General features: G+C 47.5%; 1 protein-coding gene across 4 annotated transcripts in view; it reads right to left on the bottom strand.

The window, feature by feature from the left end:
- The window catches only part of MEGF6 (multiple EGF like domains 6), a 210854-nt gene extending 195564 nt beyond the window's left edge, over positions 1-15290 (bottom strand). For all 4 annotated transcript variants that reach the window (XM_053400632.1, XM_053400636.1, XM_053400635.1 and 1 more), the window contains exons 1-2: positions 14521-15290; positions 6180-6314 (exon numbers count right to left, since the gene is read on the bottom strand). In XM_053400632.1, coding sequence (XP_053256607.1) covers positions 6180-6314; positions 14521-14612 — 227 coding nt within the window. In that variant the 5' untranslated portion in view covers positions 14613-15290. The remainder of the gene's footprint in view (positions 1-6179; positions 6315-14520) is intronic.
- Between the last annotated feature and the right edge of the window lie 6496 nt (positions 15291-21786).

The raw sequence follows: 21786 nt of genomic DNA, 5'->3' as shown, positions 1-21786 counted from the left end.
CTTAACCACTACACCACACTGGATTTGGGAGGGAAACCCCCCCCCCAAATCCTAGAAATGGATAAATGGTAGGATTTTGATTAGTTGAGATATGGATGAAAAGTACAAGCTGCAGAACTGTGCCAGGCAAGGAATCCCTGGCAAAAGGGGCTGATGGTCCCTCAGAGAGGAATCCTTTGGCCTGGGGAGACAGATGTATCCCAGGTGATGGGGGGTGTTTGAGGTGACAGGAAAAAGAGAGTTTTGGAGCAAGGGGTTCTGGGAAGAAGATGGCAGAAAAAAGACTGGAGTCCATCTTGGGCAGGTTGGCTGAAGGCTGCCTGCACTGCTGTGGGGGACAACCCCCTCTTGATATGGCCATGCTGTAAGATCTGGACCCCCTCCATGCAGACTGAAGGTGTAAATAGGCAAATAAACCATATTTCTTATGGCTATGACAGTCTCCACTGTGTCTCAGTCTTCCAAAGATACACAGATACAGGAGTCTGGAACCCCATTGCTCGGAAGAGAGAGGAGGAAAAACCCAACTTTCGTAATCCTCCATCTTCCACGCCACAGCCCTTTAGATATTTGATGACGGCTATCGGATCACCTCTCAGGCTTCTCTTCTCCAACTAGAACTTTGGTTAGACTCTGCATATGGCAGCACCCAACATTTCTATTCGTGCAACAGGTAGGCCAAGGTGCCCTGCTGCAATCTGACAGGTTTGGTTTCTGACCCGGGTAGTACAGCTAGAGGCACAGAGTGGGAGCGGCCAGTTGGCAGAAGAATCCACCTAGGAAGGATTCCCCGCAAGGAGGAGAACTATCAGGCAATGCGGTTTCAAAGAGGGATGCCAATAAATGCTCATGTTGTCGAGCGCAATAAAAATTAATATGGCTCCTTATTGCATTGAGAACTAAGCTGGAGAAAAATAGCCCTACTTAACAGGACCCAGAGGAGCGGGGAGAGGAAGGGCAGGTGGAACCACTCTGGCCGTCTTGCTCTGGGCTTGGCAAAAAACACTGTTCTCGTCTCCAGAGCCCGCCGTTGCTCCAGGATGGAGGAGGTCAAGAATTCTACCTTCCAGATATGTATTGCTCACAGGAAAGGGAGGGAGAGGGAGAGAATGTGGGTGCGCACAATTCCTTAAAAGCCATTCAGGCCAGCTTGAGCCCTTTGGCTACAGGCAGACTTTTTTCAGACCTTCGTCTTTTGACCCAGGGTCAGCTACAAGTTTTGAGGGCCTTGGGGCAATAGACCCCCAGCTCCCCCTAGCCCTGAGCAGCTCCCCCATCCAGGGGCATAGGAAGGGGGGCAGTGGAGGCGGCCCACCCCAGGTGTCATCCTTAAGGGGGTGACAAAATCCCCCCCAAGGCGGATCACTACGCCGCCGCCCTGAGCAGATCTCCACGCTGCCCCCCTGGGCGCTGATCACCACGCCAATTGCCCCCAATGGGCACCGATTGCCTCCCTGGGTGCCGATCGCTGCACCAATCACCCCCCTGGGGGCTCACCCCACCCCCTGGGTGCACGGCATGTGTGCCGCTCTGGGTGCCTGAGCGGCTAGCTCCGCCACTGCCCCCATCCTCTGTGGCTCAGCAGCAAAGAGTCCCAAAGTCAATCCATTTTGTCTCCTCGTAAGGCTGGAAGAAATCTCTCTCTCCCCCTTTCTCCCTCTCCATATATATATATTTAATGGGTATGTTTTGAACACTGTATTGGGCTTCATTCATAAATTTGATGCACATCAGAGAAAGGGCCATTAATAAATCTATAGTTGTTCCTAATGTTAAAGACTACTGTGATCATCTGGTATCTAAGGAAATCCAGGTCTCTCAAAATGCTAAGAACCTCCTCTCGCTATCCTAGTTCATTTCATTGAAGGCTGGATGGCCCTTGTGACATTAACATGAGAGTGCTGGAGAGGAAATAGTTAAACAGGTTACCCAATCAGAACCCAGGGGGTGGAGTCAGTGGGACTATAAAACCAGCTCTGGGAGGAGCAAAACTCGTTGGGAGTTGGGTGGTTGGTTGGAGTGGGAGTGAATGGGGATAGAGTCTGTGGGTAGGTTGAGTTAGTGTAGCGAAATAAGCTGAGTCAGGAACAGTTAGGAGCTAGGAAGACAAGTAAATATCTGAGAGCTGGTTTAGTGAGTGAGAGCAGCTAGCGGAACTTATAGGTGTGGATAGGCACCCCATGATTGTTATTGACCGATGCCGTTTATGAAACCACACGCTTGTTAAACTGCAATAAATAAACAGAAGTTTACATTCCAATTTAACCCTGACTGGACTCAGAATTTTACCAGGTAGGGCCTGGGTGGTGGCAGCGAGAAATAAAGTGGTGGCACAGGGATCAATAGACGGTGAAACGTCCGGGGACACTGTGTGATCGCCACAGCCCTCTGTTGGGTGCCTTCCTATAATTTTACGACAGAGAGGTCTGGAGGGGCACATATGGCCCCTGGACCTGAAGCTCCCCACATTTGGTCTAAAGTTACATAACTGCATACTCCTGGAATGACAAGGCAAAATCGGTCATAACTGTTCCCTGCCAAAAATTAAAACATTAAATAATGTGCGACTTCTTCCAGAACTGCCAACGTGGTGCGTGCCCTTTGCCTGCCATTTTGCAACCCCTGCTTGGGCCATGCCCATGGCTAAGTGCCCCTGTTGTCCAATCTTCGTCACACAACTGCTTATAACAAAAAAAAGTGGAGCAGCTGCTGTGCCTCCCTGGTCCCATCAAGGAAATCCGCAATGCTGCAGCCAAGCTCCCGATTCATCTGCTTCCACAGCCCAGTGTTGGCCAATTGAAACAGCTCCAGAAGCCAACACAGAGGCCAGGAAACATACTTTGCATGATATGAACCATACACAGCGGAGCTATGAGCTTTCACTCCCAAGGATTATGTATAGATGGGCTGCAACCTTTGACTGGTTGAACTGGTAGATCAGCCAACTAATATTTTAGGTTGATTAACAGGGGGGAGCAAGACACAGTCATACCTGTTGATTAGTAACACTCACACTCATTTATTAGTGTTTTTAAATGCTCTTTTGGTTCTAGTGAGCTCTGAAGGCTTATCATGAACCCAGCTCCAAACTTTGACTGCTTTAACTGGTAGATCAGCCAACTATTATTTTAAGGTTGATTAACATGGGTAATGCAAGTGAAATACATACTTGTTGATTAATATTTTCAAAAGCTGCTGTGCTTCTGATGTGTTATCAGCAATAGGGAAGGATAAAGAAATGAAAAGATCTTCACCCGCAGGTGCTGCCTTTCATTTACTGAGCTGAGAGTTATCTGAAGACAACTTCAGATATAGAGATATGCTAGTTGGCACATGTATTTAAGCTTATATATATTAAAAACTTGCACTAAAAAGAAAATATAGCCTCCTGATGTTCAGCTGAAATCTAGCCCAACTCAAGCTCAATAATAACACAGGGAAGTTTACAGAATTGTTGAGCTGGAAGGCAGTGGCGAAGCTGCATGCTTCGGCACTGGGAGTGGAGAGCAGGCGGGGGCATGGCTGGCGTGCATCCTGGGGGCATGGCACACATCCCGGAGGCATGGCACGCTGCCCCGTGGGGCATGGCAAGTGTCCTGGGGGCATGGCATGCCACCTGTGGGGGCGTGGCGTGTGTCCTGGGGGCGTGACGGCCATCTGCAGGGGGTGTCCCGGGGCGGCCGTGATGGTACCCCCCCTCCCCAATGGTGCCGGGACGGTGCGCTCCCCCTGCGCTCCCCCCTTTTACCCAACATGGGGCTCAAACCCACAACCCTGAGATTATGACTGAGCCAGCTCTTGAGTTGCCTTATACCATCAGACCGTAAGCCCATCTAGCTCAGCACAGTGGAGGTTGGTCCATACTGCTCTTAGTCAGCCCCTACCAGCCTGCCTTCTTCTCTTAGTCCAAGAGGCCACATGATCTCTCAGCTTCCACTTCCTCCCTCACGTCAGAGTTGCCCCTTGTAGAACTCAGCAGGGAGAAGGATAGGGGTCAAAACTGGAATTAATTGGGCTGCTCCCTGCTTGCCACCCTACCAGTCTCAATGGGCCCTGGCCACTGCTGATCATCTACATTGACCAGCAGCGGCTCTCCATGATTTCATACACAGAACACTCCCTGGGTTGAACATGGGACCCTTCTGCATGTGAAGTAGATGCCCTACCACCAAGTTATAGCCCTTTGCTATACCGAGTCAGTCCATTGGTCCACAACTAGCTCAGTATTGCCAGCAGTGATTGGCTCTCCAGGGTTTCAGGCAAACCCTAATGGAGATGCCAGGATTCTCCCATAGGCTTCCAGGAGGGAGAAAAAGTGACCGAGAAGGAACTGTTGAGATGGGCTCCCCCACCCCCAAATTTCCAGGACAAAATGTGTGGGGGGGTAATGTTTCAGCCACACAAACACAGTTAAAATATTGATAGCACAGCCTCTGTCTTAGGGACAAGACCCCTGCCTATTTGCTTATGTAACTCTTGCAAAATAATATACACAGCAATGGTATAACCTGGGATTTACTACCACTTTACCGAGTTGCCGTGCTCTGACTTGACAGTAAGCACAAACCCCTCTGACTTTGCGTGCCAAAAACGTGCATGTTTTTCAAGCCAGGAAGAGAGCAGCTAGAGTCTCACGGAGAAGAGAAGAGAGATTGTGTTTATGCTTCCTGATTTACAATGTTAAAAAGAGGGGATGGAGGGAGATTCATCGCATGAGAGCGAGCCGAACATTTGCAAGACGGAGGATTCTGAGCCTTTGAAGTGCTGTAGCAGCAGACAAAGCCCCTCACATTTCAAAGTGTCCTCTCTGCACCAGACAAAGACACAGACTTTGAGACCAAAAGAAGAAATAAATCAGTAAGTTCAGCCTTACTGGTGGACAGCTCTCCATCAGCAAGGTAATTGCTGACAATTACAGGCTGCAAGGGATTCCTTAAATACAAGACAGGACTTTCTTTAAAAAAAGAAAGAAAGAAGGAGCTATCTTCATTTCTTTCAGGGACACAGGGTTGCACCCAACGTTAGTCCTCTTTAGAGTGAACCCACTGAAACTGATAGACATGAATCTACTCTGAGTAGAGATGCAAGAAGCCATCGTTTTCTGTTTCTATATTTGTTGCATGCAGCACTGTCTCCATTCCACTGCAGTTCATCTGCTGTCCAAAACTGCATTATTCATCTTGCTGCCCACTGCGGTAAAATTAAATAATCCAGATCTAGATGGACCAATGGTTTGGTTTTTGTGTACAGCAGGGGTGGGGAGCCCCTCCGGATGTTACTGAACTCCAGCTCCCATCAGGACCAGCCTGCATGACCAATGGTCAGGGATGAAGATGGGAGTTGTGGTCCCAAAACATCTGTAGGCACAAAGGTTAGCCAGCCCAGCTGTAAGCAACTTCATATATTTATACTGTGTTGTGTCCAAGGTTGGTCCTACTCAGGCCGCATCTGCACCATACATTTAACACAGTATGACACCAGTTTAAGCACGTCTTCCCTCCCAATAAATAATAATCTGGAAGCTGTAGTTTAAGAGTCCTGTGAGTTGTTAGAAGACCCCTCTTTCTCTCACAGAGCTACAATTCCCAGAGTGATTTAACCATCAATCTTCCCCAAAAACTCTGGGAATTGTAGCTCTGTAAGGGAAATAGGGATCTCATAACAATTCTCAGTGCCCGGGCTTTTTTTCCACCTCTCAGGTGGGCGCCATTGCCATTATAAGAGAACAAGGGAGGCGTTCATGGTGAGTTCTGGCACCCCTTTTTTCTGGGGGGGGGAGCCTGCTCGGCACCCTTAATAAACTGCAGCTCCAAGGATTCCTTAGGGGAAGATATTAAAGCTGTGCCATTTAAAGCACTGGTATAATAGTGCTTTAACTGAAGGTGTGGGTGCAGCCTCAGAGATGGCCCTATGAAATCAGTGAGCATGACTGCAATAGGCCCATTCACTTTGACAGCTATACGCCAACTAAGTCCTACTAGCTGAAATCAGTGGGCCTAAGTTAGTCGTGTCTATTAACTTCAACGGTTCCACTCTGAATGTAACTGACACTGAACGCATCCCATTATGGTCCAGGGGTGGAGAGGCTGCTCCACCAAGCTTTCAAGATGCAGGCAACGTAGCAATTGGAAAGAGCAACAAGACAAATACGGGAGACCCAGCGCAGTGACAGCACGTACCTCCGTTCATAGCCCAAGCACCATGGATGCCCTCGACAACTTGGATTCCACACTTTAGCCAACCGAGAGAAGGAGCTGATGCGTGGCTGTCGGTGACTGACCATTGCAAGTTGTCGCTCTGCACAGACGTTTGGCCTGGAGGGAAAAGAAAGATGTTATTTCTTTGCGCGGCTGAACAGTGGGACGTTCTTTTCAGGCACAGGGGACAAACCTGGCCCTCTAGGCTTTTTTTCACCGGCCCTCAGACTATGCTTCCTCTCCTTGGGCCACACCTGTAACTCACCCTCCTTGATTGCTTTTGCCCGGTTGGAATACGTCCTTGATCTTTGGCCATGCTTTCCTCTTGCCTGGACAGATGATGCCAAAAAGTGTGTGTAGGAACTAGCCTACCATAGAAAGGCAAAATTTACATGTATCGCTCCTGCTACGTTTCCCTCTGGCATCTGCCCCTCAGGAAAGAATGCAGCCCTCTGGGTGAAAACAGGTGGTGCACCCCTACTTTTCAAGGTAGGCATCACGGCTGCCTTCTTTCAAAATAATTTAGGGATTGGCATACAGATGATATGGATTGCCTAGTGATTATGATATGAATCCCTCCCCACCACCACCACACCCACACTATTTTGGGTGGGGGGAGGAAATAACCTTTCAGGAATGCATCATTACATAGAATTAGCTAGCAGCATAATGCAAGAAAACACAATTCAAGTGAAATTGAGGGATGGAAATGGATCCAATATCAGTCCTATCTGAAAATAATTTCTTGTATCCACCTAATTCCTCCTGCTGTTTTTGTCCATGGAGTTTTCTTGGCAGGGATACTGGAATGGCTTGCCGGTTCCTGCTCCAGGTGGTAAGATTGCCGGAAGAAATATCAACAACCTCAGATATGCAGATGACACAACTATGATAGCAGAAAGTGAGGAGGAATTAAAGAACCTTTTAATGAGGGTGAAAGAGGAGAGCGCAAAATATGGTCTGAAGCTCAACATCAAAAAAACTAAGATCATGGCCCCTGGTCCCATCACCTCCTGGAAAATAGAAGGGGAAGAAATGGAGGCAGTGAGAGATTTTACTTTCTTGTACTTTCTGCAGATGGTGACAGCAGTCATGAAATTAAAAGACACCTGCTTCTTGGGAGAAAAGCAATGACAAACCTTGACAGCATCTTAAAAAACAGAGACATCACCTTGCCAACAAAGGTCCGTATAGTCAAAGCTATGGTTTCCCCAGTGGTGATGTATGGAAGTGAGAGCTGGACCATAAAGAAGGCTGATCGCCGAAGAATTGATGCTTTTGAATTCTGGTGCTGGAGGAGACTCTTGAGAGTCCCATGGACTATCCATTCTGAAGGAAATCAGCCCTGAGTACTCACTGGAAGGACAGATCCTGAAGCTGAGGCTCCAATACTTTGGCCACCTCATGAGAAGAGAAGACTCCCTGGAAAAGACCCTGATGTTGGGAAAAATGGAGAGCCCAAGGAGAAGGGGATGACAGAGGACGAGATGGTTGGACAGTGTTCTCGAAGCTACCAGCATGAGTTTGACCAAACTGCGGGAGGCAGTGGAAGACAGGCGTGCCTGGCGTGCTCTGGTCCATGGGATCACGAAGAGTCGGACACGACTAAACAACAACAACAATTCCTCCTGAATGGTCCTATGTTAGTTGCTCCCATTCATTTTGGTGCATCTGCTCTAATTAATGCTGGATTCGACCCAGATTCCACCCCCCACCCCCTGCCTCTCAATATAAAGACTGCCCACTCTCTCCTTGTTCCTATTTCCCACTTGCTTTTTGCTGGCTGGAAAACTACAAAGTTAAGAGTCACTTTGCCTCTGGCCCTGCCAGCCACTGACGTGTGTGTGTCCCCCTTGTTGACCACTAGGGAATGTGGCCCTCGAGATCCAAGAAAGCCCCCCACTCTGGTTCTAACTACTACACCAGCATCCCAGCCACTCTAGGTGAGGAAACGCCAATCCTACAGACATTGCACGAGTCACGTTTGGCTCTCCAGGATTCCATAACCCCCAAACAGAAATGTTTGTTTACAGCCAGGCTAATTTTGTTCTTCATTCAGCTAAAACCGTGTCCTGAGAGTGAAATCTATTGTCTCCAGGGAAGCTGGAACAGAGAGGCAGGATGTGCTAAGCTAAATCAAGAGCTCATCAAAAGAAGTGTTCCAGTCAGTGATGATGAGTTAAGCTAACAGGGCTAGATTAAAGGCTGCAAGGGAGCCTCAGGATAAAACCTATGTGTGGGGGGAGGGGGGAATCCTCCCCACCTGTCTCTACTTTACCAGGACGTGCAGAGATAAACGCTGTCCTGGGCTGGGCTGCAGAACTGCCAACTTTTGCTTTCAGAGCTTTTGGCAGGTGAAGTTGAAAGGCTTTGGGTCTCAGCCAACGCTAGCCCTACTCAGAGCAGACCTGTCGACATTAATGGATCTAAAGTTGTCGTGTCCATTAATTTCAAAGGGCTTGTTCCAAGTAGGTCCAGCATTGGATATAACCCTTTTAAGTATATCCAAAATGGAGTAGAGCTTTGCTTCCTTTAAAAACAAAAACAAACCTAAGGACAAAAGGGTGTTCCTGAGAGTACACAGAGTGCTTTTACTCCCATTCTGAGCACATCAAACATTTGATTGAGCGCATTCATTTGGCAATTGGATCGCTGAGGACCCAAACATGCAAGCTGCCTTTGAACTGAGCCAGAGTGTCCATGCAGTATTATCTATGCTGACTGTCAGAGTCTGAGGCAGGGGTCTTCCGCAGAATTACCTGCCTCAGCAGTTTTTTGTCTTTTTGTTTTTGTACTATCGGTCACTCGATGTTTTAAATCCCCTGTTGCTTCTGTTATTTTTTTTTTCCCTTTAAGTATTCGCCCAGGACGATATCTACCTTTACCTCCCCACCCCCATTTTATGTTGTTATTTCTATGTATATCATGCTATGGCCACACGGCTAATGCAATAAAATCTATTGATTGCTTGATACCTGGAGATGCCGGGGATTGAACCGGGACCTCCAGCATGCAAAGCAGATGCTGTTACCATGAGCTACGGCTCCTTCCTCAATGGAACACACAGCATTCGCTTCAAGTTAGACCACTGGCCCATTGAGCCAATATTATCCGTTCTGAGTAGCAGCAACTCTCCAAGACCCCAAGAGAGAGAAGACTGTCTCCCATTATCTGCTCTCCCAACTCCGTTAATTGAACCACACCACACCTTCCTTGAGCCACACACACGGTTGACCAAAGAGTACAAATCCAAATTTCCATATATCAGGGATTCCAACTGCACAGTCTTTGGATGTCTAACCAGAAGTCTCATTGAGTTCAATGGGCCAGGTAAGGGTGTTTAGGCAGAAGAGCAGGTATGTCTTGTTGCTGCTTTTGTTAGACAACAGGGAAACCTTCCACAGCAAATCATCCTGCCGCACCCAATTTATCTTCTCCCTACAATGGACTAGAATACTCAGACCAGCCTTTGCCAGCCAGGTGTGCTCCAGCCCCAGCCAATCTGATAAACCTCCAGATGTAGTGCAAAACATCTGGAGGGCACCAGGTTGACAAAGGCCGACGGAGATTTGCGGTGAGCCAATCCAAAGGGCAATAAATCCACTTGAATCCAAGCCTTCTGGGGTTTGACTGGGTTGTAATTCAGGCTACAACAACGGCTTTCTCAGAACGCATTTGCACTCAACCAGCCTAGGTTATCCCTGCCTCAAGTTGCTCAGCTTATAAACTTAACGAGTTTTCCAGAAATAGGGGAAATGTCATCATGGTGGAGTCTTGCAAAGTGCATCAATGACATGATCCTGTCCCCCCGCCCTCAACCCCAACGCCTAACACACATATCCCATCACAGGGCAAACAACATATGGAGAAGATGGTCTGGATTTACTATGTTGTTCAATCCTGGTTCGGTTTACAAAGGAAAACAAAGATTTCGCTGAGTCGAGAATGGCGCTCTTGGCCAGAGCTCAAGCTTGTAAGGAAACTTTCCAAAGATTCACATAGTCGTATGCCGAGCGCCAGAGCTATAAGCTTTAATTGTGAGGAGAGGAAGACAGGAGGCAAATACTGTGCTCGTAAAAATGAGCAATCCTTTCAACTGAGCAGCGTGAACAACTTTCTCCTGGTTGAGCTCTTAAGATGGCAGCCTTGAAACACACACTTCCTCGGGGTGGGACAACTGAAAACCCTTCCAGAAATCCATTTTATTCTGCATTTGCGATGATTTGAGCTCATGGTGGTATCAGGGCAGTTATACACAATCCCACTTCCAATACTGTTTCAGCCTGCAAGAGTTCCAGGACAGATGTCCTGTACAGTGGTACCTCGGGTTAAGTACTTAATTCATTCCGGAGGTCTGTTCTTAACCTGAAACTGTTCTTAACCTGAAGCACCACTTTAACTAATGGGGCCTCCTCCTGCTGCCACGCCGCCGGAGCACGATTTCTGTTCTCATCCTGAAGCAAAGTTCTTAACCCGAGATACTATTTCTGGGTTAGCGGAGTCTGTAACCTGAAGCATATGTTACCCAAGGTACCACTATAGCTTCCTGATGAAATCCTGCAACTTCTCATAGCACAAATGTTCAGGGTCGTTTGGGGGGTGGGCAGAGAGTGTTGCTCTTTTGTTACACTGTAGGTAAAAAAAGGTAAAGGCCCCCTGGACGGTTAAGTCCAGTCAAATTTGACTATGGGGTATCACGCTCATCTCCACTTTGAAGCCAAAGAAGCTGGCATTTGTCTGCAGACAGCTTTTCTGGGTCATGTGGCCAGCATGACTAAACTGCTTCTGGCGCATGGAACACCATGACAGAGGCCAGAGTGCACAGAAACATCATTTACCTTCCTGCTGCAGTGGTACCTATTTATCTACTTGGGCTGGTATGCTTTGGAACTTCTAGGTTGGCAGGAGCTGGGACAGAGCAACAGGAGCTCATCCCATCACGTGGATTCGAACTGCTGACCTTGTGATTGGCAAGCCCAAGAGGCTCAGTGGTTTAGACCACAGCACCACCCGCGTCCCATGCTGCAAGAGTGCCCCTCTACACAGCAACAATGCAGTACCATCAGGGAAGCCTTCCAGAACAACCAAATTAATTGATGTGCAGATGGTCCAGCAGAAATCCACCACTATTGCTGCATAGATGGCATGTTGCAGAAGACACACACAAAAATGAAAACCAATTCAAGGAGTCTGGTGGCATGTTTAAAGACTAATAACTTTACTACAGCGGAAGCTTTCGTGGACTACAGTTCACGTCTGTCGGAGGTGGAGCTTTACTGCAGCCCATAAAAGCTTCTAAATTTGTCTTTCAGGGGCCACAACATTAAATGGTTGACTTTGCTACAAGAGACTAACATGACTGCCCCATGACTTTCTCAGCTGGGGTGAGGGATGCTTTTTCAGCTTAAGGGCCACATTCCCTTCTGCACCATCTTCTGAGGGCCATGTGCCAGTGGTGGGTAGAGCTAGGGGCAAAAGTGAACAGAGCAATCCATGTGAATTTTGCCTTTGTACAGTAGTTTGCACACACACACACACACACACACACACACACAAACACACACAAAAAGCCTCTGTCCTCTATCCAAGCAAGCAGGAACTATTAATGGAGTTCAAGGGCATATTCCAGCCAGGCAAAAACACGAGTCAGCAAAGCAGGGCAAGTGAGAGGCGTGCAGCCTGGGAAGATTTCCAGGGGCCAGACAGAAAGCCCTGGAGGGCCACATTTGGACCCCAGTCCCAAGGCCCTGCACCTCTGCTCTAGTGAACAGGTCCCACTGCACAGAGCACCAATTACTTTCTGCATGCATGTGTTCTGTGAGTCTTTTAACAGCTGCATAATACACAGATACTCAACTGGTAGAGCTTTTCCCATGTGGGCCAGGGGGAAAGGTAAGAAAAATGCTTTACCTACTGAACTGCTGCTTGGCACTGAAGTATTCAACACACAGGGGGAAATGCTGGCTGCCTCCTACACTTAAAATTCCTTTGCTGGCTTGCAACGAGAGCAAGAAAAGATTATTTAAACTACCTGGGATGTCTTCTTTTTTTGCAAATGGAGTAGATTAGCTCTCATTCTCCTGGTGTCTTCCAGATGCACCAGCTTGGCAAAGGCTGGGAGCAGACTGTCAAAATGCATTTATTATTTTATGGCGTTGCTTTCATATCCCAGCTCTTTCTCCAAGGAGCTCAAAGTGGCACACGAAGTTCTCCCCTCCCCAATTAATCTACAGCAACCCTGCGAGGTGGGTTAGGCTCAAGGTCACCCAGTGAGCTTCATGGCCGAGTGGGGAGATTTGAACCCTGGACTCCCAGGTTCTAGGCAGAAACTCTAACCACTAACTCCACACTGTCTCTTTATTCATCTAGCCCAATACTGTGTTTAATTGGTTGCAGCTCTGAGCACTATGCACTATCCAGGTTAGGCTGGCTAACCTGTGGTACTCCAGATGTTGTTCAGATCTCATCAGCCCTCCCCATTAACCATGCTGGCTGGGACGAATGGGAATTGGGAAGTCCAACAACATCTGGAGGACCCCACATGGACTACCTCCGATTTACAGTGGTACCTCAGGTTACATACGCTTCAGGTTACAGACTCCGCTAACCCAGAAATCGTGCTTCAGGTTAAGAACTTTGCTTCAGGATGAGAACAGAAATTGCGCTCCGGCGGCGTGGCAGCAGCAGGAGGCCCCATTAGCTAAAGTGGTGCTTCAGGTTAAGAACAGTTTCAGGTTAAGAACCTCCGGAACTAATTAAGTACCTAACCCGAGGTACCACTGTAAACTAATCCCCTTCCTCCGGGGTGGGGGTATTATTATTTTTTTTAAAAAAAATACCTCATTTTACACATTTTAAGCCAGAGCAACTTAAACTAAACTTTGCAAAGGAACATGGCTGAGTGTACAAAGTGTTGAAATCTGTATTAGCTGGAAAGCTGAGGTTCGATCAAATCCCAAGGCAATAGAATTGCGGTTCTACAATATAAATTGAAATGTCTAAGTAAGAGCATTTTGTTGATTCTCTGAGCAGGGGGTGGGGAGAGGGAGGTAAAGATGGGTTTGGGCAGATGTGCCACTGAACAGCCCCCACTTCTGTTATTGGCAAGCATTGGGTGAACTGGTAACAGAACAACCCTATACAGGTTTACTTGGGAGGAAATGTTCCCCTAGTGCCCAAGAGAGCTTACTCCCGAGTAAATTGGTTGGGAATCGCAGCATTGCTCTCATCAAGTCTCAGCGTCACCACCTGTTAAATGGCAACAACGATAGTAACTGCTGTGCACATATAAGCATTTCTCAAAAATATTGGGGAAAGTTCATAATGACCCTTGGTCATCATCCAGAAATTAAAACCATCTGCTCTTTGTGTTGCCTGCAGCAACAAGGACTCTTGCTCCTTTAAAAAAAACAGTACACCAAGCAGAAATCAAACAGGTGAAGCATTTTCCTTTCTCCAGCCTAGAAAAAACTACACTGTCTGAATAATAATAATAATTTATTATTTATACCCTGCCCATCTGGGTTTCCCCAGCCACTCTGGGCAGCTTCCAACAAAATATTAAAATACAATAGTCTATTAAACATCAAAAGCTTCCCTAAACAGGGCTGCCTTCAGATGTCTTCTAAAAGTCTGGTGGTAGTTTATCTCTTTGACATCTGATGGGAGGGCATTCCACAGGGCGGGTGTCACTACTGAGAAGGCCCTCTGCCTGGTTCCCTGTAACTTGGCTTCTCGCAGTGAGGGAACTGCCAGAAGGCCCTCGGCACTGGACTTCAGTGTCCGGGCAGAATGATGGGGGTGGAGATGCTCCTTCAGAATTATCTTTGCCCCACAAATGATAAAAGTACAGGAGTCCAACAGGAGAAAAGAAATACAGAACCTTGCCAACTCTCATTATTAGCATTCACCATAGCACCTTAGAGTAATCATAGCAATCCACAACTATCATTAACTCAGGAATTCCTACACCAACTTTCCCAGGTAGGTCAGTATTATAACCCCCCTCCAATACTGCAGATTTGGAGTGGGGGGGGGGTGGCATGGGCAGCTGCACCCCCCTAGATCAAGTAAAACAATAGAAATACTTAACTGACCAATCAAGTTGGTTCTGCCCCCCCCCAAAAAAAAAAATCCTTGCTACGCCCATGGGTAAAGGGGGTGGACACGGAGGAACAGCTGCAGAGAGCAGAATCTGAATCCAGGACTTCCCACTTCACAGTTCAGTTTCTCAGCCACCATTATCCTTTTCCACACAGCACCCATATATAAAAGTTTTCCGCCCGGCTTTGGCCCCAATCCAAAGACAAGTTTGAATACCTACATGTTGGGCAGCAGCTTGTTCCCGCAGGCAGGGAAAAGCAGCTTGAGGACAAAGATGTACCGGGCGAGGGCATGGATCGCCATCGCTGCCATCCTCGGCCCCACACCTCCCCCAGGATGGAGGTGCCTCCAGCAAGTTGCAGCGAAGTCACAGTTCTGGCAGGTCCCCGATTTTCGGAGGAAGGAAGTTCATTGCTACCATTTGACCCAGCCGGGTCTGTTTGTCGCTGTTCCTCCTGCTGCTGTTGTTCCTTTACAAAAGAGCACTTTTGGAACTCTCTGTCCCCCTTGCCGGGAGATAGATAGATCTGTCACCCGGGGACATTCCCTCTGGGGAGCAACCGAGCTCTCCTCTCCCTCCTCACACATACACGGGAAAGCAGGGAGACTTAAAGGCAGAAGGCGCAAAAAACAGCTGCCCTCTCCGGTGTGCAGCAGACCAGCCTTAAAGGGCTTTGCTGAGACTGTGGCATTCGGGAGAAGCCCATGGATGGCAGGATCCGTCCAGACAAAGGGAGATGCATTCGCGAGCTCGATCCACGCTTCTTAAGGTATAGTGTTTTTGTAGCAAAATCCAGGCACGGTGAAAGAGAGGGAGAAGAAAAAAAGCGCGCGCGTACCTTTGCTCCTTCCAAACAGGATACAATGCGCATTCCAGGGCGCCTTCACGCACAATGGGGAGAAACTCCCATTAATTCTCTGTGTGTCTCTCTTTCTTTCTTTGCAGAATGCGAGCTATCCCGTTGCAGGAGAAGCTGTTCTCTCCCCTCCCTCCCTCCCCTTTAAACAAGCCGCTGAATTTTGGAGACTCAAGTTAAGCAGAAAGCCATCCCACCCCACTTTTTCAGGTTCGGAGAAGGAGGAGGGGAGCCAGCTGGAAAGAGGAAGAGGATTTGGCTAGGGCAATTAATATATGTGTTTTCTTTTTGCTCGTGTTGCAAGGATCCGAGTACCAAGGTGGGAGCTTGCATCGATGCCTCTTTCTCTCCCCCTCTTAAAATACCCAAAGAAAAGCTGGATTTAGACAAAAACCTCCCCCTCTGCACCAACTTTGTAGCCTGATCTGATTGCACGTTTACCCTGAATGAAGCTGGCAAGAGCTTGTTCCTCAGTCAGAATTGCAGAGATGGAAGGGACCCCGTGGGTCAAGCAGTCCAACTGCCTGCAATGCTGGAATCTCAACCACATGCTGCCCACTATCCCATTTGAAACCACATCAGATCCTACTCAGCTTTGCAAATGTGCTAGCAGTTTTATGGTTGGTGTAGTGGTGTAGTGGTTAGAGTACTGGATTAGGACCTGGGAGACCAGGGTTTGAATCCTCACTGGGCTGTGAAGCTCCCTGGGTGGCTTTAGGCCAGTCACTCACTCTCAGCCTAACCTACCTGCAAGGATTGTTGTGCGGGAGAACCACATAAGCCATCTTGAGTTCCAAGGAGGAGAAGGGTGGGTTATATATTCAGGCACTAAATAACAAATTCTAACCCTGCTTACCCAAAAGCAACTTGTGCTGGCTTCTGTAGGACTTACTTCTGAGTAGGGCATGGCTAGGATTGAACTGTTATAGACTGCAAACTTAACTTGGGATGAGGTGCCGCTGAACTTGGGAGACTTGCTTTTGAGTAGACAGGCTCTATAAGCAAATAGGCAAATTTAGGATTGTACCCCTGCCAGTGCAAGCTTATCGAAGCCTGCTCAAGGGGTAAGTCAATTTAGTTGTGGGTCTACTAATAAAATCCATTGAGTTCAGTGGGATTTAATTCCAGGTAAGTGTAACTAGGATTGCTTCCTTAACCGGGAAAAGGGTTCAAGGAGGAATTTGGATATGTACACCTGAGAGAGCCCATAACCCACACAAAGAACGTAAGAGGTTGCCTTGTCCTAAGTCAAGACTATTGATCCATCTAGCTTAGTACTGCCTACACTGACTAGCAGCAGCTCCCCAGGGTTTCAGACACAGGTGTCTCTCTGTCCTACCTCAAGATGCCAGGGACCTTCTGCATGCCAAGCAGATGCTCTTGTGTGGAGCCACATCTTTTCCCTAGTTGTAGAAGGAAGGTGTTGCGAGCAGGGAAAGGACATCTATGCCTGTGCTCATTTCTCCTCTTAAAGCTCATCTTACAAAGTTCACACAGCTGTGTTCATCAAGGGCCAGGCTGGAACCTGATGCCATTCATGCAATCAGCAATTTTGTGATTTTTTTTTTAAATAAAAGTAAACAGCAGGTGTGTGCCCCACCCACCCCTTTCCTGACTGGGACCCTGGCAGGGGGAGGTAAGGGGGCTTTAATCCTTATTCTCCATGCCACACATACACACACACTGCAGTCCTGATCTGGATCAGAGCCCAGATGGCTCTTTGCTTGGGAAGGAAGGGCTCCCTGGGCAAAATAATAATAATGATAACTTTCAGGTGTGGCTGGCTCAGGCCTGCCAGATCAGCTGCAGCTGGATCTTCACTCTCCTCCTCTTAAGGTTTTTCTCAATCCATTTCATTGGCACCTTTGGCCACCACAAACTAAGTGACCAACTGCAGAGATGGGAGACCTGTTTTTCCACCAGAAGGCCACCTCCTTTCATTGACAGCCTACCAAGGTTCCAGCGGTGGATTGGTGGGGCCAGAAACAGGAGTTGGCAGGGCCATGAGTGTGCCTCTTAGCTGTGATTCCTGCACTGCAAGAGTCTTGCCTCTGTGCAACAGGGCACAGCCCTGCTCGGCATAAACCAGAGGTTTTGATGTGCACACCCTGCGTAAAGGCAGCTCTCCCTCCCTCCACCTGACCTAGCAGGAGGCAATCGAGGGCACGTTCCAACCATGCAAAGGCAATTAAGGAAGGTGCAGATCAGGACCGGTTAAAGATGTGGCCTGGGGAGAGGGGGCGTGGCTTAGGGAGAGCAGCATATGATCCTGGCCTGAGGTTTCCCTCACCAAATGCAAACTACTCAGGGATGAGGGACCCTGTGGCCTTTCGGATGTTGTCAGCCCCCATTGTCCCTGACCATGATGATGATGGGAGCTGGAGTCCCACAACATCTGGAGGGCAGCAGGTTCCCTGCCATGGGATTTTAAGAGCTGAATGGGATCCTGGATGCTGTCTAGACCAACCAGCCAGGCAGCAGTCCAGGATCTTGCAGCTTGAGCATCCTTGACCACCATCTGCTTAAATACCTCCCGCGGCCACCAGCTCCGGGGGCAGATCGTTCTCCTGCCAGAACAGCTCTTACCATCTGGAAGCCCATGGAACAGGCATTCCCAATCTTCAGCTCTCAAGATGTTTTGGACTACAGTTCCCATCATCCCTGACCACTGGTCCTTTTAGCTAGGGATCATGGGAGTTGTAGGCCAAAACATCTGGAGGGCCACAGGTTGGGGATGCCTGCCATGGAGCAACAGAGGTTGAGAGCAGCAGCAAAGTGCTGGAAGGCAGAGCTGGGTGTGGCATGCAGCCTGCCCTTCCGCCTTCAGTTGTGATGGAGGATCCTGTCCTGCTATCAGTGTTGAGTTAGCTGCAGCTGGAAGTCTGGTTGTCACTGGGAACACAATATTTTTTGGGGGGGAGGATCATTTACTTCTTCATCCGAGGCAGCTGTGATGGACTTGCAAGATCCCTTTATTTTCAAGTGGGACTTGCTCCCAAGCAGAGGTGGGCATATCTGTCAATTCTGTTTTTCCTCCTATTCTACATTTTCTAGTCTTAAGGTCAGTTCTCCACATTTCCACAACAGTTTGCATTTTTTAAAAAAGCAACCATTTTAGCTTGAATTTCTCTGAATATAAAAATGTTTGCGTGCAGTTTTGCCTTGGGACACAGGTGGCGCTGTGAGTTAAACCACAGAGCCTAGGACATGCCGATCAAAAGGTCGGCGGTTTGAATCCCCGCGACGGGGTAAGCTCCTGTTGCTCGGTCCCTGCTCCTGCCAACCTAGCAGTTCGAAAGCACGTCAAAGTGCAAGTAGATAAATAGGTACCGCTACGGCAAGAAGGTAAAGAGCATTTCCGTGCTCTGCTCTGGTTCGCCAGAAGTGGCTTAGTCATGCTGGCCACATGACCTGGAAGGTCTACGTCGTCTCCTTCAGCCAATAAAGCGAGATGAGCGCTGCAACCCCAGAGTCGGTCACGACTGGACCTAATGGTCAGGGGTCCCTTTACCTTTGCTAGTTTTGCCTTACATGCACTTTATTGCAAAGCAATACCCCATGACATAATGTATTTGTAGGTTATTTTCATTTTTATGTACACATTGCCTTAATATATGCCCCCCTTTTTTCACATTACTCTGTTGTAGAACCTCATTTCAAAATTCAGAGAAGCGTGAATTTTGATGAAGTGCTAAGTTTCAGTTTGTGTATTGTTTGGGAAAGTACAAAATAGGCAGAGTCGCCTTTCAGTGTGAACTGAATTGAAGTTCTGCACCACCTCTCCTCTGAAGTAAGCCCTGCCAAAGGACAAAGATGCAAAAGTGCTTCTAAAGTTGCATCTGTGGGCTTTCTTTTTAATAATAATAATAATAATAATTTTGTAAATACAGAAAAGGAGAGAGAGAAATCAAACAGACACACCTTCCTGGTCAACCTGGTTGGTTCAATATAAATTATCCCAAAGTGCTGTTCCACATTATGTCCATGTCTGCTAGGCGGGTGAAAGCTCTGTTCCTTTGCTACTGCATACAAAATAAAACTTCTCCAGATGGTGTAAAACTTATGAGGAGCATGTTCATTGCTTGGGGCTTGAAGTTTATGAATCGGTTGTTCCATCAGTGCCAAAGTCCCCATCTGAATAGTTCATTCTTTTGACAAGTTCTGCAAAGCTCAGCTATAGCCTAGCTGCTTCGATAAGGCGTGCAATTAAATATTGCAGCCGTAACAATGTTTCAGAATCAAAGAGCGAAAGGAGAGTGAGTCTAGGACTGGGCGGTGGAAGCTTTGGGTTAGTTATGTTTCATTTCCAAAAATGCTTTCCACCAGAATAAGGTGACTTTGGGCAGGACCACGACATGGGATAACAAGAACCAGGGGCCCAGCACTTTCTCCGGCATTTATTGTCTGCAGACTTCAAGTTACCAATGGCGAGTGAGTTTAAAAGTGTTTTCCCTAACTCTGGCAGAAACTGACCTGGCATAAATCCAGCCCAGATTTCTCGCCAGTCTTTATCAGTTATGGGTTCCCCAGTGTCAGGCTCCTGCCTCTTTCTCAATCCATTGTCTAATGGGGTTTAAGTAAGGATTTAATAGAGTCTCCGCCCCCTGCCCCAAAAGTAATACAGTTTTATTATGGGAAAGGAGACCAGCATTCATCCCTGGGGGTTTGACCAGAGAAGTTATACAATCATGCACAAATAGTTAAAACATACACAGCACATGATTTTCACACACCCACCCCAAGAAACCCTCTAATGTCCTAATACAGAAAACAAAACAAAAATCCGCATTTACAAAAAACAAACAAACAGTGAATCTGAAATCCATATACACTTACCAAGAACCGAACCCCATTGGCTGCCTATCATATTCTGGAAGATCTGGCACAATTTTGCCTGCTTCCAGAGTCAGATAATTGAAATATGTGGATATCTTCTTTTATGCATATCTTAAAGAAAAAAGGGAAGCCATCAAGAATGTTTGAAAATGAGACATGAACCATTACTATCTATTGTGACATATAAATTACTGTTATGTATTAGATTTGGTTTTTATATATTTTTTAAAATATATATTTTAAAAACCCAACAAATTACTAGTCCGAAGGATTGTTTGTTTCTTTGCAAACCACAATTAAGCTGCTGTGGTCTAAACCACAGAGCCTAGGATTTGCCGATCAGAAGGTCGGCGGTTCGAATCCCCGTGACGGGGTGAGCTCCCGTCGCTCGGTCCCTGCTCCTGCCAACCTAGCAGTTCGAAAGCACGTCAAAGTGCAAGTAGATAAATAGGTACCGCTCCAGTGGGAAGGCATTTCCGTGTGCTGCTCTGGTTCTCCAGAAGCAGCTTAGTCATGCTGGCCACATGACCTGGAAGCTGTATGCAGCTTCCTTGGCTAATAAAGCGAGATGGGCACTGCAACCCCAGAGTCGTCTGCGACTGGACCTAATGGTCAGGGGTCCCTTTAACTTTACCTTTAAGTCCTTTGGAGGAAGAACAGGGTAGCAATATAATAGATATTGTAGTTGACATCTGCCGTATTAGGAGTAAACCCTTTGAAATTAATTAATTAGTGCTTATGTGAAAAGATCTATACTGGCCACATCTGACTCCTGAATGCGAAATTCCCCTAAATAAGAGGATCCCTGACATACAGCAAAGTTAAACGCAGGAGTGCCCATTTCCTCTAAACAGCCTGGCTTTTGCTAACACTCCCCCACCCCTGTAAACATGCTTTGTAAAGCCAAACCGTTCTACAGAACTATTTGGTTGTCGTTTTAAATCTGACTCAGAAAGCAGAAAACACTCCCTCCACCTGCAACAGACATTAAGGTTTTGGCTAAGGAGAAAAAATTGCAGGCAAAGCCACAAGCACTTCTTCTTTATTGACTTTGGAATCGTGTTGCAAGTAAAGAGTGCCTAGTTCAGGAAGTGGAATACACAGGGATTTTCGTTTCTCGGTCCAAGCCCACAGGGGAACGAAAACATGCTGTTAAGTGAGCAAATGTGAAGTGGGTGGGGACTGAGCTATTTCTGAACAGCAGTGAATGCCTTAAATGAATTGGACAGATCGATATATCGGTCATTTTCGGTCTGTCACTGCTAGGGAAGATTGAGGGAATCTCCTCCTTCCATCTTATCAGTCAAGGCAGAAGAGGCCGATGGCCGATTAAAGCCAAGGCCGACTCATGAGAATCAAGGAATTAAGCTTTTTCCACATTGCAATGGTCAGTCGTTCCATTCAAGGTCACCTCCAGGCTGTCAGCATTTTGTTGGAGGGATTCGTTCAGTTGCATTTAGGTTTCTGCAATCAAAATGGATTAAAATGCTCTGGCACAACAAACCCACTTTTTTTAAAGGCTTTGTATAGTTAGGAAAGTGATGGGGGAGTACACTACAAAGTGTGGAATGAGCAGATTATTAATGGGAATATGTATAACGAGATATCGGTCACTCAGTAAAGAAGAGGCGTTGCCTAATCTCCGCATTAGCTTTGTGCCAGCCTTCAGGATGAATGCTCCACAAACAGGCCACCTGGAGCAGAACCACACCTTCTGATGGCTCAGAGAAATCATGGGGAACCTGAATGCGCTCACAGGATCAGTAGCATCCTCTTGGGGACTGATTGCCAAG

Source organism: Podarcis raffonei, chromosome 8 (genome assembly GCF_027172205.1).
Source record: "Podarcis raffonei isolate rPodRaf1 chromosome 8, rPodRaf1.pri, whole genome shotgun sequence".
Lineage (NCBI taxonomy): Eukaryota > Metazoa > Chordata > Lepidosauria > Squamata > Lacertidae > Podarcis > Podarcis raffonei.
The sequence above is the reverse complement of the archived record's forward strand: the minus strand, read 5'-3'. Positions and strand labels throughout refer to the sequence as shown.